Source organism: Oreochromis niloticus, linkage group LG7, assembly GCF_001858045.2.
Source record: "Oreochromis niloticus isolate F11D_XX linkage group LG7, O_niloticus_UMD_NMBU, whole genome shotgun sequence".
Classification (NCBI taxonomy): Eukaryota; Metazoa; Chordata; class Actinopteri; order Cichliformes; family Cichlidae; genus Oreochromis; species Oreochromis niloticus.
In genome coordinates, this window is record NC_031972.2 from 41,179,757 (window position 1) to 41,196,838 (window position 17,082).

Consider the following 17,082-nt stretch of genomic DNA (forward strand, 5'->3'; position numbering starts at 1 on the left):
GCAATGTGGCAACGGGAACTGACTGCATCCAATTCTAACAGATGGAAGAAAACTGTATCAAAGACACGCAGCGGTGTACAGAGCCACTACTTTAAGCTGCGGTTTGTCATCTAATAAAAGCAATTTTACATATGCGCTGCAGCCCTCACAGAGCTGTGGTGTGTAGGAGGAGTCAGGATCATACTATCTGATAACATGTCTCCCTGACTGCTGTTTATAAATGGACAACTGATAGCAAGGCTGTCGATCACAGGTCAAATTTTGATAAATAAGGCTACATGACCACGTGTCTGAATTATCTCACGTTTTGGGGATTTTTCTTTATTTTCAGCTGTGAGAACAAATAAACTTTCCATTTCGGTAGCACGAAGCCTCCATCTGTGTACAGTGTAACTCAGGCCTCATTCTCAGGTTGGCATTTTGACAACAACTAGCAAAGAGGTGGTGAGGGGTGATAGGGGCTCCACCTGAGCAGCTCACAGAAGTTCCTACTGTCTTAGATGTCAGATAAAGGTCACGAAGAGGGTTTGTGGAGGGGCAGAAAGAGACTCCACCTGCATGTGTGAGCCGGGCAGCTGGTGGTTTGAGGATTGCTTCACACATCAGATCTCACATCTCCATTTTAGCTTCAAAGAGCACTTCAAAGTAAATGTGTGTAGTAGTGTTTGAACAGTGTGGGCGGCAGGGAGAGACCTCTCCAAGACACCATGTTAGTATGAAGTCTAAGGTTTTATTGGTCTAGGGAATCACTGGTGACTTATACGTTTAGCAGCTCTTGTGCTGCTTTTACATTCAGTCACAGTGGGAACCCGACTCATTTACCCAAGCAAGTTGATCATCTGTGCAGATATTAAAATGGATCATTGAACAAATGTGGAATTTACATATCGATCTATGAGATCAAAAAGTAAACGTAGCCAGTAGCCATGTATTTTCCTTGGAAGCCACCTGTAAAGTTTTTCTGGAGTCAACTTTAGCTGGAAAACTTTCCAAAAACTGCCAGCAAGGCCTCATCTGTCCACTCACAGTTCCCCATAAAACATCAAGTCTGCAGCAACCACTAGCATCTGTGATTGGCACTACTCTGATCTGGTATGTCTTAGTGTAATTATCCCTGTCTACATACTGGTTTCAGACTAAATGCATGCTGTGTGTGTATTCCTTGCAGTGATCTACTTCTCAGCAGGTAGATGGTATCTGCTGATAGTGTCACATCAGGGTGGGGAGATGAGCTCACCCACATTCCAGGGGTGCAGCACAGAGCTGCAGGTTTAAAGGAGGAGGCAGAGGGTGGGCAGCGCCCTCAACTGGCTGCTCATATAAAAGATGAATGTCTGAAGGTTGCCTCAGAACAACAACAATAAAAAAAAAAAGTATACAGGCAAGATGATTGGCTACTATAGCGTTTCTGCCAGTCAGTTGGATCCTGTCGATATTTTCACATAAAGGACGCCGATGATGTGAGGATGTGTATCAGATGGCAGTCAGGGGCAGAGACAGTCTGATTACAGGCTGCAGAGGCTGGGTACTAGGACAATGAACTTCACCTCCCTGGAGGAGTCTGGTGAGGTTGAGAGATACTGGCTTGATATACAGTAGCAGGGTTCACCTCAACCCATGGGTTAAGTGAGCTCTGTGTGAAAGTGAAGCTGACGATTCACCGGTCGATCTACGTCTCTACCCTGACCTATGCTCACAAGCTCTGAATAATGACTGAAATAACAGAAATGAGATTTCTCTGAAGGGTAGCTGTGTTCAGCTGTAGAGGTTGGGTGAGAAGTTCAGTCATTCAGGAGGGACTCCCTCCCCCCTGGCCATCTGGTCTGGACTTTTCTGCTTAGGCTGAAGATGGATGGATGGATGGGGCAACTGTTGGCAGTGTGTTGGAAACTAGTTGCAAGACAACACTTGTGGAGGAGAGCTCAAAAGTGTGACTAATTCTCCCACGTTTGTGATTAAAAATAGATCCAAGAGGACAGTAAAATGCACAATGATTTTAGGAGCATGTGCAAATAACACATATAATATGTGAGCATGATGCAGTTATCACATATATAGCTGTTGGTGAAGCATGTTTCCTCTGATGGACATCCAAGAGCCGACACCAGGAGTGTGTTACAAACCATACGTGGGTAAAAGCCTGTAAGAGTCATTTGTCATGCCATTTATTCCAGCGTGGTTTGAAGCGCTCACTTCTCACTCACAGCTAAAACACAAACTGTCTGTGTTCACAGAAAGTGTTTGTTTACTCCATGACCTTTACATCTGTCAGATTTCTACTCAGTTTTGCTGCAGGCTGACAGCCATTGCTGCCCCTTCCTCTGTCACTGTGATACCTGTGGCACCCAAGGATGAGTCCAAACAGGGACCACAGGATGTAATCCACGACATTTTTATTATTTTGCACATCATATTAAATTTCATATAATCTACTAATAAATTGTGCTATAATGTCCTAGCTTAAGCTACCCAGCACTACACACAGTAATGGGATTCATTTTCTCCTCTAGCCAGTACAGTCCTTGCCCATGACACCCATTTAACCATTTAACCATTGAACTGTGTGACTTCAACACATTCTTTCTATCTTTCTGTCTGTGATAAAAACCTGCATGTCTAACTCACTTGTCAAAAAGAATGCAGCCACAAATTAAATGATAAAAATCAAATAAAAATATCCAAACTGAAAAAGACTACAATACTGACAAATACTACAAGCAAACAAGGAAAATGATTTGTTGAACCATGCGTCATGTGATAGGTGTATTTTCCTGAGGGTAGTACAAGCAAAAAGGTCAGAAGTCATCCAGTATGTTATTTCACCCAGTAATTTATTTTTTTAATGAAAATAAAGCTATGGAGAAAAGGTCAAAGGTCACTGAGTTATTCTCTGGAGACTCTCCACAGAGAAGGACACAGTAATCTGGACATTATCTGTTAAATTCAAGTTTTCTCCTCATTTTTTTCCTGTGTGTGTGTGTGTGTGTGTGTGTGTGTGTGTGTGTGTGTGTGTGTGTGTGTGTGTGTGTGTGTGTGTGTGTGTGTGTACTCACAGCCTTAGCAAACACTCCCATAAGTTCAGGGAACTGGTGTGTGAGCAGAGCCAGCATGGCAGTGAAGGAGCAGAGACCAGCTGTGAAGAGGATGAAGAAGGGCAGCTCCTTCTTCGGGTAGACCGACACCTCGTGAAACACTGCTTCCACGTAGGACGGACACACAGAAACACAATATTAGTTCAGAGTACAACATTTCTACCTCTTACTCCTCAAAACAAACTCCACCAGGTGCTGATTTGTTCGTTTTTTAAAATCAACTGTAACACTCTCTTGAGGTACACATCCATCAGCATCTTCGAGGATCACGTCAGTTCTCAGCACTAGATGCTTCATGACTAAGCTACCAAACGTTGCTTATTTTAAGTTTCAAAGGAGCTCATTAAGTGTCCTGCGCTTCAACTTTATCCAAGACGTGACAGCCCTGACACTAAAAATGAAATGTAGCTATATCAAATGTGCACATGTATGGACAGACACTATGGGCATGTACCAGTCAGACTTACAGTCCTCCCATCAAATTACAATCGGTATCACAGCTGTCCATGACGTACTCAGCCAAATCATTTTTTTAAAGCAAAGGTCATCTTTCTGGCTTTTACTGGATAACTATCAACAAGGTGGCACATTTGAGGGCAGGTATTCTAAAGAAAAACAACGAAGGCAACCTTTTCTGATGAGGAAGTTTAACAAGGTCAAACATACAGCATGCTGTCATGTTTGGTACATAGATTCACCATTTAATTTCTTATTTATGTTCATTTTTAATTAGCTGAAAAAAACATGCATGCCTTTTCAGAGAAACACACAGACTGCTGTGCTGCTTCTTGTGGCTGTAGGCCAGCTCAATCAATGAAGGGTTTGTGAGTGAAGACAGAAAAGCTTCTGGGCAGACATCAGGACAACACTCACAATCAACCTCCCACACCCACACACACACACTCTGTCAACCAAATTCTCAAATTAAAGTGTAATTAAAAAAAACCAAAACAGCGTTTTCAGCACAGATGTTTGACATGAAGAAGCATTTTTTTTACAACCTCCCAAAATTAATTAAAGGCTTTTTAAACACAGAAATTTACAACAAGTTCCCTAAAAAATATATATAACATTTTTTGCCCTGACTGCATTACAAAGCGTGTGCGTGCATATCAGAGCGTGTCTTACTGGGTAGCAGCTCTCTGTCTGCCGTCTCTGTGCAGATGGGGTAAGGATAGAACAGGTGACCCTTCTCCAGAGGATATGGGATCATTCTGAAAGCTACAAACACACAAAAAACACAAACAAAGAGCTCTGCAATTAACAACGAGCTCCAGAATCATTTAGAAATAATCACCAATAAAGGTTTTAATACTGTCAGTTTATAGTATTTGAGCTGTCAAAGTGCACGTTACCCAACTTCCAACTCATGGAGCCTGCTTGAATTTAGCAGCCATGATTGTGTGTTTGTGTGTGTTAGCATGTACTTACTGCCCTCCCAGGTGCAGTGCAGAAGGTTGAGTGCCCCCTCCACCCTTTTCCAGTGCTGTAGGTGGAAGAAGGCGTAGGCAATGGCCTCGCTGTCGCCTCTTTTCAGAATGTGTTCTGGAGGAAGAATCAGACTCTTCATCTCAAGCAGGTACTGATGGGAACAAGGAGGAGGAGAGAGCAACAAAGGAAGAGAAGGAGAGAGAACAAAGCAGACATCTGAATGAGAAAGAAAATTCATTAAAAGTAGCTCAGTGTATCCATTAATAAAGTTCAATGGCCGCATTCAACCCACAACAACGCATGATGCAGAGTTACATTATTACAATTCAATGCACCAAGTGTGAACACCAAGCTGTTTGACTGGGGCCAGCATACACTCTGCTCCAACATCATTCTGAGACAGGGGTTGATACTAGCTTGTGTTTGCACGCCGTTTATGAATATGCTGTGTACAGCACTGGATAATCATTTATGACCTGGGATCACTTTACATGCACATTTATTTATTTTTTCCCAGTTATTACATAACACAAGGAACAAGGTTTTACATGGACTTGGTCCACCTCCTTTAAGTGAATGTATAAAAGAAAGCACTGGCAGTAGCAAAGGGATCACAGGCCCCACCAGAAGTGCCTCATAGGTGAACTACATTTGGACAAACTGTCAGTAAAGGAAGTAAATCCTGAAAGAAAAGATATGATCAACATATCCCACTTTAAGATTCATCCCACCGAGCTTAACTCAACTTCTCATGATGTATTGCTTGAATTTGGTTCTTGTGTGTTTTTATGTGACTGCTGTATTTTGTTTTATGTGACTTACACAGGGGCTACACATGTAAATGAGCAGTTCTGCTAAAATCTGGCATATTTACATCTTCTATTTCTTATTAACACGTCTCTGTTAAACACAAACAATCTGCGTGCGTGTGTGTGTGGGGTAATCACAACTCACTTTGGGGACATGAGGGTTGAACTCGACCGCTCTGTGGATGGCTTCTACTGCGTTCATCTCTGCTGTGCTCAGCCCTCTCCTGGACGCAGCCTCTGGAGAGAACCTGCATGTGCACGCAGACGGTCGTGATTCTACATCATGAGGTTACTTTGATCCATACCTCTCATGCATTGATATAGTAACAGGCAAGAACAAACATTTTATGAAGTGTTAAAAACAAGCTAAGTTTAAGCAACTGCAGCATTTATTATACATACCACACCCTGCACCTGAACAATCAGATTAGGCAGAAAGCTCACCTCTCACAGTAACAGCTCACAAACCTTGAGGTGTCTCACTGTTTCTACATCATCACTATTCTCTCATTGATACCGAGCACCTCCCTGGAGCCATTTTCAACCCTATCTTAAACTCTTAAATAGCAGTACAGGAATGTCAGATCCCTTAAGAAGCACTGCATGTGATGAAAAGTAATACTCACTTGTCCGATACCGCCCTGGCTTTGAGCAAGGCTGCTGTGTAGCATATTGTTGCAGATTTAGGTAAGCTAATATCTGTGGAGGAGACAAAAAGACAGACAGAGACAGAAAGGACAGGGTGGAGTTTAATGAATGTGGTAAAAGTTTGGAATTACAGGTAACAGTTAGAGGGGAGGGCTGTATTTAAGAATACTGCGGATGCCCACAGGGGGTTGTGAATGAACTTAATGAGTTTGGGTTTCATGTGTGTTTTGTTATCAGAGCTTAGACTTTCTTCAAGTGTGATTTGCTCTCTTTCTCAGCTGTGCCATGTAAATATCTATAGACAGGAGTAGAAAAGTAGTTGCAGAACATGCTGGGCATCACCATACAATCACCATACCAAATGCCTGCAGATGGTGTGACACCTGCTTTACATAATACATCTTAACAGATGTATGGATTCGCCCCTGCTGTATAAGATATGTGGTCAGAAATGACCCCACTCTGGCATTTTAGTTGTTAAAATAGCTCGGGCTGCTTGAGGAACAATGAACACTCGACAGGGAATGTGGTGTCTATACTCAGCTACCTTCAAGTAACTAAATACAGCTTTGTTAGGACAGTCACTGAGCTGCTCGCAGGTGGCTGAGTGTCGCTGAACTGTGTGTGCCACTCACCGTCATACTTGGCCAGAACGGCCTGGACGTCGGCGTAGTTCTGGAGCTCTAGTAGCGACTCCAGCAGGTTTTCGTGGATGTTGAACATACTGAGGAGAGGGAACTCCTTCATTAACTGGAAAACACACAACTGTTGTTACATGTAATACCAGACAGGGGGAGACACATGCACAGTTAGCAGACATGAGCTTTGGGTCATCACTATATTACCTCAAAATACTCTGTATGTGACTGTTTATAATGAACCCATTCAGAAATGAATGCACAACACTGTGTGTGTTTCTGTTTGTGTGTGTTTTCTTCTGGCAGGTTGTGTACTTACATCTCTCATCATTTTAACTGCTTCTCTTGTTCGGCCGAGCTTTCTGGAGCACATGGCCAGCCTCCTCTTTATATACACCAACACATTGGTGTCTCTTCCTGCAAAAACACAACTTAGCTCAATCAGATCACGCTTACCTGCAGTCCTCTTTATTAAAATGCAACAGAGACTGAGATGGACAAGGACTACCATTCATACTGTTTGCAAACTCCCTTTTTACTGGCTTAGGAAATGTGTTAAAGCATGGATTATACTCACTGTGCTGGGCTTCATATTGTGTACCATGATGTTGGAGCTGTTGGCTGCGACGGTAGCAGCCCTCTCCTGCTTTTAGCGCCTGTTTAAATAATCGCTCAGCCTCCATGATGGTGGTGGCCTCCTCCTCTGCCAGCAAGATGTATGCTGTCGCACAGCTGTAGATGGGGATGAGAAGAAGTCAGGGAGTAATAACTAACTTGCTGCATAGCCTCTTATAGACTCCTTAATTCATTTAACGCCTCTCAGCGGGGTTCCTCGTTTGCAGACAAAGCGCGGCTTCCTTGAGACATAAAAATGCTCCTGAGCCTCGTGTGCTTGTCAGCGGCGTCTGACAGATCACTGATCAAAGAAGTTTTCCTCTGAGTCAACCTGCAGTCACGGCCTTGATACAAGCTGGTAGCAACATGTAGTGCTGACACAGTTCCTCTGCACTGGCTTGGCTGTCACAAATGCTCCTAAAAATAAACCTGAATTTCATGAAAAAAAACTAAAGCTGCTTTCCGCTGAATGATGGAAGTACCCAGAAGGCCAGTCTGTGATGAGAAGCTTCAGATCTGCCCTTGACACCAACAAAACCTGCAGTTTACAGTTTTCCAAATTATTACAAACTGAAGTCTGTGGACCTAAAAACAACAGTAGTGTTTGGGACTTGGGGTCTGATTCATGATTGTGAGCTAATTTTTTGGTAAAAGTTCATAATATTAGTTTTGAAACGGTTGCAAAAGCATATCTGGTTGTACGGCATCTAGATGGGAATATGTAAATACTAAATCTTAAAAGATGTTTGGCTGATACGATCAGCTCTTAGTTTTGATTTTCAGCTCCCTAACTGGAATCAGCATAAACAAATTATCAGTGATTACAAGTTATAAATAAATAAAAGCACAAAATTTTCATTTTTACCGACTTTTCAGGGTTTGAACTAGCGTGCCATTGTGTGCACACCAACACTATTGCTACTCATAATCTTCCTACTTCCTTCCTTCAACTTCATGCTCTTCCCCAAACTGAAATTCAAATTAAAGGGTCACAATTCTGGGCGGCGATCCAGAATGCAACACAGATACTCGACTGAAAGTGGTCACAGTGGAACTTGCAGGGAGAGATGTATAAATAGCAGCCGCGCTGTAAGCATCACAGTGGTGCCCCAAGACACTGCTGAAGAGAAGACTGGCCAAACTCAAATCAGATGTAGTACTTATGGTATAGTCATTTATTATTATTTTTTATATATAGGTTCCTTTGATTTCATCTGGTATGTGCACAACATATGTTTGGAATAACCATCAGAAAAGTACCAGTTAAATACAGCCGGTCAGTGATTTGACCAAACTCAATTTGATGATAAATTTTTTTCTCAAAGTTGGAAAATTCTTTAGACTAATTTTCTAGCTTTGACAAATATGGGTAAAATATCAAAAAGCCTTCTGAAAGAATAAAACTGAATTTCTCAAACTCTTGTCATATGTTCCAAGGATGGTCTGGTATATTTGCTGGGTATCTTCAGAGATTACAGGGAACACAACAGAGCACTGCAGTGCTAAAGATACCCTTCCAGTGTTGCTTTGTTGTTAAATTTATGTAACATCTCTAACTGATTTCTTCTTTGTTGTGGTTGTATTTATTCAACACTGTCCACGGACATGAAATGAATTTCCAGAAGGATCATAAACTAAATTGAAAGAGAGCGATCCAACAGTCAAATCGGGGGAGATCCGACTGTTGAGCCAATCCTGTTGCTGCAGTTGTAAAGTCGAGGTTGATGAGAGATTCAGTTTTATGGTGCTGATTGTTCTTGTGGTAAAATGTAAGTTACTGTTTTCTTGGCTTAACGCATTTATCCTGTTTTCAGTGCTCTGTGGGGATGAGTTTAACATACTTTACATTTATGCAATCAATACTGAGTTGCTAATAAAGATGTAATGTTCTTAAACTGTGTGCATCCACAGTAGAAATACAACCTGTGGAGAAAAAAAACACAAAACAAAGCTTTTTGAGCAACTCAATAGATTTTACAAGTAATTCTAGACATTAGTTTTGTTTTAGTCTTTATTTACGCTCTTCTGCCTTTGTATGATTTAGTTTTATTTCTAGTGGTTTGTCTTTATCAGTCTATATTGTGTGCCATTCTTATTTTGTTCTGTTTTTGGTGATTACTGATATACAGACGATGGCTCTCTCCATATTCATTCAGACAGGATCTCAAAAAACTGCCCTAATATCTACCAAGATGGCTGCAGAGTAGCAAATTCTTTTTAGGATTATTACAATTTGCTTTTATTAACGTCTTCAACCCATGAAAAAAGTTTTAAACTCACTCTTCAAGCTCCAGAGCTTCATGTGCTGCAGAGATGCGAGCCTGTGGGTTCCTTTCTCTCCACGCCTTCTGCATGACTGCCACCACACAGAGAAACATATTAACATATAAATATGTCAAAGGGGTCACATTACGCCGTCTGCACTTAAATCAAATCACATGGTTATAAACACAGCATATGTATGAATGTGTGTTTGCTTACTGGCGTCAGCAGGCCGGAGGTGGTCTGAGTCACAGGTGAAGAAGGTTTGATGATCTTGTGCTGACAGGTTCATGTCATAATATGTCAGCGGCTCTCGACCTGTTACCCAAGTATACCTGGACACCAGCACAGACAGAACGACACGCTTTAATAATAAGCTACTGACTGGCTAACCTATCCAAAACACAGAAAATGAACAACGTGCCTCTGCTAAAGCTCAAACGGAAAACAATTCTGATTGGTGGGTTTATGGCTGAAGAGAAAAACTGGATAATTACAACATGAGGAATTAAAAAGTGGGGGATGACTCAATAGAAGGAACGCAGGCAAAGACATCAAAAAGATAACAAAAGAAGAATGGCACATAATAGAGAGACAAATCAGTAGGGGGAAAGACATAAAAATAAAATCACACAAAGGCAGAAGAGAGAAAATAAAGACCAAAACAAATCTGATGACACTCAAGAGGCAGGAAAGTTGACACGAGAAAGACCGAAAGACTGGAAAAGCAAACAAAGGAGAAGACGCAGATCAGACAGAACGATGGAAAACTGACTCCAAGCCAGCTGGGGCTCTTCAGATGCAGGTTGCTTTGCTGTTGTCACTCACCGATTATATTCAGCTCCGCGGAATAAATTCAGTGGATTTCTCCATACTTTACATTCTGCAGAGGGGAGACACAAAGAACACAACAGTAGTGATGAGTGTCAAGGGCAAAGTTGGCACTGAGCTTACTGGGCACACTTCAAAGGGTTCGACTGCGCATTCTGCCATCTCCATCTACCCTGCAGCTCCCTGACTGGCGCGTGGATCTATGTGAGAGCACGGCTGACAGAGGAAAGGCCTTCTAACTCCTCGGTGACCAAACAGGCTCCTGCACAAACTTACACTGCTGGCAAGCCTGTGTTTGAGCTGATGGCACTGAACACATCAATGTTAGTACAGAGCTTAACTATATGGGTTTTTATAATGTGGAAGCCAAAACATTTTTGGAGTATGCACCAATAAGAAGCGTGGCTTACAGTGCGCTGATATCAAACATCCACATGACGAGTGCCGCTGAACAAACTAAAAGAGCTCTGCGTGAGCTGAGACGCCCCCTCACCGTGTCACTCAGGATTAAGTTTTGAGAAAATTATGAGAGCAAAAGTTTCAAACGTGCAGTAATCCCTGGAAGCCTAAAGCTCAGACTGCAGACTGACTGCTTCCGCCTACTTTTGGATCTTTATGATGTCAAGATATCTGAGGAGATATCACTAACGTGGTCATCTCAAGCACAAATGCTTAAAAAGTAAAGAGTTAATGTCTTCTTTCACATAGTGGATGACCTGCACCAAGGCCCAGTATAAGATAAATACAGATTATTTTGAATTTTGAGTTATGCAAAGCTCCTCTTGTAGAGTTTAAGAATGAAAAGATTAAGCTGGAAATCAGAATAAGGAGCTCACTTAAATTTTTTGATTGCCTTTTTTCAAGAAGATTGTTTAAAATATCCATGAAAAAACCAACACGTTGCAAAACTCATATTCTATTACCAACGATTTAAACAGAGAAAATTATTTGTTATGTGTTTATGCACTGATTTATGTACTAACTGAATAACAAACTCTCCTGCCTAAACAAACAAACAAGAAAAAAAAACATACAAAAGCCTCTCACTGACAATAAAACAGAATTTCAAAGTCAAATTAGAAATAAATCAATTCTACACGCACAAAATTCACGCTTTACCACATTCAATTCCAGAACCATGACTAATCAATCACGGGTGTTCACTGAAAACCGTCTGCGACAAAGACAAATATTAAGCTGCGACATCCATCTCTGAATTGAGCTGAGAGATTTTCACAGAGCAGATTATTAGCCAGCAAACGGAGGATTAGTACACTTGAGCACACATAATCCTATTTCACTCAAAGTTGTTTGGCTGAAAACAAAAGCGGCTGCATCACGTCTCCACAAAGAGTTCAACGACTGAACGCTCAAAAAAGCGCCGTTAAACTGACTGGGTGAGCTTATTTAACCAAACTGTTACTGCAACTCTTATTTGCTTCTGATTCTTTAATAGTCAGAGGCTGTCTGGACTAAAGCAGGCTGGGACTCATGCTGTATTATGTATATGCTTATGTAGCATAAACGTTTTCCCTTATCACTGGCAAGTAACCAAGGGAATTATTCAGCAGAGACATTTTCCTCTTTTGAAATGAAAGACTTCACAGACGAGCAAATATACATTCAACAGATTAACCAAGATCAAAGCATCACTAATGGAGAAGTCATACGCTCACACAGCTCACTCTGCATGTGGAAGATGCTTCTAGACAACCTTTAATTTCTTAGACTGCCTTTGCTGTAAATCAGCAACTACATTGTTCAACTGTACAATTCTAACAGTACATTTATTTAAAGAATTGTATTTCTCCAAATCTTAATGATTATACAAACAAATCCATTTTCTGCTGCTTATCCGGGTTAGTGGAGCAGCAGTCTAAGCAGATGCATCCAGACATCCCTCTCCTCCACCCCGCTCTTTCAGTGGGAGACCAAGTCACCTTTTTGCACTCTTTATCTATAAGCAGATCACAAATGTAGCTCTTACCAGACACACTTTGCCGACTAGAGTCAGCCTCCCCATTACTGGCGTTTGAGTTACTGGGAGAGCTGCTGTCCACTCCTCCCAGCAGGGGGCGCAGGTGGCTCACAGACACCTGCTCTATGAAGGAGGTCCCATATTTTCTGAAATACCACCATTCAAAGATCTGAAAGAGAGAAAAATGGACAGAAACTCATTCACTTAACTGCTCATTCAATGAAGATGTAACATTCAAGTGTTCACATTTTTTGTGCATATTCTTCTTAAATTAGTACCTCCTAACAAAATAATTCTCTCTTTAACCTGCTTAAAATGGGAGTAAATCTACTTTCAGTGCCAGCCACACCATTTTTAATCAGAACAAAGTAAAGACAATTACTAGCTAGTAAAGCTGAGAAAACACCTCCAGCAGCTAGCTTAGCTAGTCGCTATTCTCCATCTGCTTTAACACATCTTTATTACTGTAATCTGAGTGTGGACTGATTAACACTGTCTGTATCAATGGGAGTCAAGCTTGAACCACAGAGGTCCTGGGTATACTTCACCAGTATTTTACCAATTACCACCTTCAGCCGGAGGAGAGGATCCAATCAGTGAAACCTACTCTTTGATTGGATGGAATTTAGCAGACAAAACGTGGCACTCAATAATAAAATAATAAATAAAAATAACATTTATTGGAGAATTTTAATTTAACTTGATGATGATGATGATGGTGATTCTGTACACACAGTTGTTTTCCAGTGACCAATGAAACTCAGTTTAGATACTTCAAAACAACTGCTCAAACAAGTGCCCGGAGGCATTTCCATATGGTGAGATTTGCTTCTAGAAGGGCTCTAGTATTAATATCTAAACGTGATTATTTTACCAGTTGTACAGACTGCCATCTGCTTAAGCTGATGTACTGTGGAGCCTCTGCTTGAAGGAGGAAATGACATCAAATTTTGATGGGGCTCCTACAGGAATCTTGGAAAATGAGCTAATTGGGACATAAACATCTCTCCCACTTACAGACAAACGAACACTATTGCTTCGATGAAACCAGCTGGCTTCCACATTTCTAAATAATTTCACAGAGCATGTGCAGAGCTCAACACCATTTCCAAGCAGCCTACGCACACTGGCCAATCGCCCGCAGGGGAAGAGAGAGTGAGTTAATTAAGAGAGGGGCTATTTTAAACTGCGCACCAACCACTGTTACACAGTTTGCCATCTCTGTGAAGAACCTGAAAAAGAGATGAAATACTTGGAGCGTCTTTTGTTTAATGCACAGCAATAGAGAGTTCTATTCTCATCTTTTTCCACATCCCAAACAAAACAACCCAGCACGTGTTCTCGGTAATTTAAAAAGCACAAAAACATTCAGTGTGTTGCATTCTGATGCACCAGGCAGCAGAATAAACACTGATAGTGCAGGGAGATAATCTCATGGAGGACCAAATGAGGTTTGATATCCTTCCATTTCAGCTTTATATGACCTGTGAATGTGTGATTAAAGCCCTAACAAATTATATCCCAGGCTCATAAAATCACCAGGGGGCCACCTCCGAAAATTAATTTTCTCCTTTTAACATGAAAGAGAATGTCAAGTAAAAGCACACAGTGATCAAGTAAGAGTCATCAAGGATGTGAGTTTTGCTTAAAAAAAACAGATCCATTTAACAGCAGGAGGTTTGAACACTATTTATATTTGATATTTGTATGCTTAAGTATAAACAGGGCAGCCAACTTAAACACTCCAACTTTGCAAATAAAAATTACTTCTTTATTTATAATAAATTTAAACCAGTATCTGACCAGTATCAGCTTCAACAATCAACAAATATAAAATATAAAGCACATCTTACCAATATGAGTCCTGATATGAGGGAGGAAGTACCTGTCAGAGCCACGTAGAACTTGGGCGTCAGGGTGTTGAGAAACATGCTTACTACAAGGAAGACACAGAAAGAATAAAGGCAGATTAAAAAAGGCCTCCTCTACATCATAGGGGAGGTACTTTTGAAAATATATTTTTGAAATGTTGAATATTTATAAAAAAAATAGTTCATGTCTATAAAGAAGACTAATAAAGACGGTAAAGAAAGACATCAAAAAGACTGAGAGACATTTATGGTTCCAGCACATGAAAAACACGTCATCCACATGCAGTGTTTGGCATTTCCCAGAGAACCCTGCTGCTCACACTTGAAATTACAGAACACTAAGAAACCCAGGTAGAGTTTAACTTCAGGGAAACGGAAACAAAACTGAGCTCAACTGGCAGCCTTAACAGAAATACCATATTTGGAAGCATTTTGCAAAGCTTTGTCATGAAAATGTTATTTATAGCACAAAAATGGAAGCCTGGATGACGTCTGAATAACTGTTAAAAGGTTAATATAGTAGAAACAGAGATCGATTTTCTCAGTGTGGTCATAAACTCTGGCTATAGATTCTTAAAGCCTACATTTTAGTCACACTGACAGAGCTGATTATAGGTTGAGATTCTAGCAAGAGTGCACTGCTGGAAGCAGTCCAAGTGGATTTATTTCAAAGTGAATAGTTATAAATTTTTTACAGATTAAAAATGGTGTACAGTTTAACAAAGCTAAGCCTTTACAAATCAAATGACATTCCTAGATTCACTATAAAGAAACTGTCAGAGATGCATACAGAAGCCTTTATTTATCCAATATTTATTTTTAGTGCCTGGGAAATGCCTCTACTCTGAATCGCTACATTTAAAAGCAATGAATAAATAAAAATCAATCAGTGTTTGCTCTTACTCCACTATCACACAGAGCCCTTCACACAGCGATGGCCTGAAACAACCTGAAATATTCTACTAAAATTTGCAGTTGAAGCATCTGTGGATACTCCAATTACTGTGATTAAATATGGAAAAGGGGAATGTCTAGAACCGCATGCACCATAATTTTCTACTAGCAGCAGATTTGGAAAGATCAGCAGAGTGATCTCTGTGCAACTTCAAATGCCTGTTGATCTTTTCTGATTCTTTTAAATGTTTGACTCGAGAAAGCAACAGAGAGCCGTCTGCAGAGCTCAGAAAGAAGCATCTAAATTAAAATGGTAGGCTGTAAGATCATGTCCAAACAGCTTCATGTTACTGTGACCACAATTGCCAATATTCTTACAAAGTATAAGGTTCATGGGACTGCAGTCAACCTCCTATGATGTGGAAATGGAAAGAAACTATCCAAAACCATTCAAGCTGAACTCCAAGGTCAACATACGTCACTTTTTGATCACACCATCCATCACATTTTGAACTACACTTGGTCTCCACTATTGACAGAAAAAAAACACAAGAGCAAAATGCATGTTGACAAGCCCCAAAGTCCTTTGGACTGATGACACAAAACTGGAGCTTTTTGGCCACTCAGATCAGTTCTATGTTTACAGGTGGAAAAATGACACTTTAAAGAAAATAACACCACCCCACTGTTGGGGGTGGGGGGGTTGTTGTTTTGGAGCTGCTTTACTGCATCTGGCACAGTGAACTGCCAAGGCTACCAAGGTGAAAAATACTGCAACGGGATAATGGTCCAAAACAAAAAAAGAAACCGCTAACAGCACTCAAGAGAGGCTGAGAAATAAACACTGGACTATTCTTAAATGGCCCTCCACGAGCCAGGATCTTAATCTTCTATTGAACATTATGTGAAAGATCTGAAAATTGCAGTGTGGAGACACCGTCCTTCAAAAGAGCACTTGACAGGTACTCGGGAAGAGTCAGCCAAACTACTTGTTGGCAAATGCAGACGTGTCATTGTGAAGTACAGAAATCACTTGTTAGCACTTTTGATTGTTGCAAAAGGTGGTGGTGCAAAATTTAAATACATATTTACATTTAAATATCCAATTATATCAAGTCTGATTTGTGTTTTTTAAATTGTGGAAGGGTATCAACAGCTTTGTCCATGTCTGTATATTCGGGGTGCACTGTATACAGTAATGTAAAGTCATTTCAGATTCACTATGGGTAGCACTCATTTACAGACACAGTTTTGTTCACATAAATCCCTCAATCAGTCCACAAAAAAGTGTTACCAGCCATCAAGCAAAACAACACACCCTGATTACAGTTTAACAAGATGATGGCCACACTGCCTGAATCCTGACAGCCTGCAGTAATATTAGTTTGTTTTTAACTATAGTTAAAAACGAACAAACAAAAACCAACTCAATTTTGTTCTTACTCTTAGGTCTACAAATCTTTTCTAGCCTCTTCTCTCATTAAATGACAGTTCAATGGGATAAGAAGGCTGGATTTAAAAAGAAGAAATTGAAGAAGAGAAACATTAAAAAGCAATATTTAATCATGTGTTTTGCCTGTATCTTACAGCACAGCTTTCCACCATCAAAGTGACTGCACATAAAAACTAAACTAACCATTACAGCTGTACCATTTTAGGATTGGGCTCAAAGAAACCGTGTCTATTGTGCTACAAATTTCAGCTGAGCCACTCTTGATGCCTCTGCTCTCTGTCTGAAACTCCATTGCTTTTACTGGTGTTTGAATTGAAACATCAAAATGACAACATAAATTTTGTTCTTTGAAAATAGATGTCGTCTCATGGGCAAATGGGAGGTCTCACAACTCCGCTGAAACCATCTAGCTTCAGTATAAACTTTTCCTTCTGGTGTGTTCTGTGTTAGCGTGTTAGTTTGCAGGTACTGTGGAGTGTAACTGCAAAAATTGAACCAAATATAGACCCTAAAGGGATAAGCAAGCTGAATTTTAAATTTTACAGGGTTAGGATTGGTCT

General features: G+C 40.6%; 1 protein-coding gene across 7 annotated transcripts in view; it reads right to left on the reverse strand.

Annotated features, from left to right (window-relative positions):
• The window catches only part of LOC100710251 (suppressor of tumorigenicity 7 protein homolog), a 55,781-nt gene that overhangs the window by 521 nt on the left and 38,178 nt on the right, over nucleotides 1-17,082 (reverse strand). For 4 of the 7 annotated variants that reach the window (XM_019357934.2, XM_025909126.1, XM_005454187.4 and 1 more), the window contains 13 exons: nucleotides 14,158-14,240; nucleotides 12,314-12,473; nucleotides 10,324-10,378; nucleotides 9,715-9,830; nucleotides 9,514-9,589; nucleotides 7,196-7,350; nucleotides 6,938-7,035; nucleotides 6,616-6,745; nucleotides 5,959-6,031; nucleotides 5,478-5,580; nucleotides 4,524-4,674; nucleotides 4,221-4,313; nucleotides 3,054-3,196 (listed from right to left, as the gene is read on the reverse strand). In XM_019357934.2, coding sequence (XP_019213479.1) covers nucleotides 3,054-3,196; nucleotides 4,221-4,313; nucleotides 4,524-4,674; nucleotides 5,478-5,580; nucleotides 5,959-6,031; nucleotides 6,616-6,745; nucleotides 6,938-7,035; nucleotides 7,196-7,350; nucleotides 9,514-9,589; nucleotides 9,715-9,830; nucleotides 10,324-10,378; nucleotides 12,314-12,473; nucleotides 14,158-14,240 — 1,436 coding nt within the window. The remainder of the gene's footprint in view (nucleotides 1-3,053; nucleotides 3,197-4,220; nucleotides 4,314-4,523; nucleotides 4,675-5,477; nucleotides 5,581-5,958; nucleotides 6,032-6,615; nucleotides 6,746-6,937; nucleotides 7,036-7,195; nucleotides 7,351-9,513; nucleotides 9,590-9,714; nucleotides 9,831-10,323; nucleotides 10,379-12,313; nucleotides 12,474-14,157; nucleotides 14,241-17,082) is intronic. The other 3 variants (XM_025909124.1, XM_025909123.1, XM_025909122.1) reach the window with 3 other exon arrangements.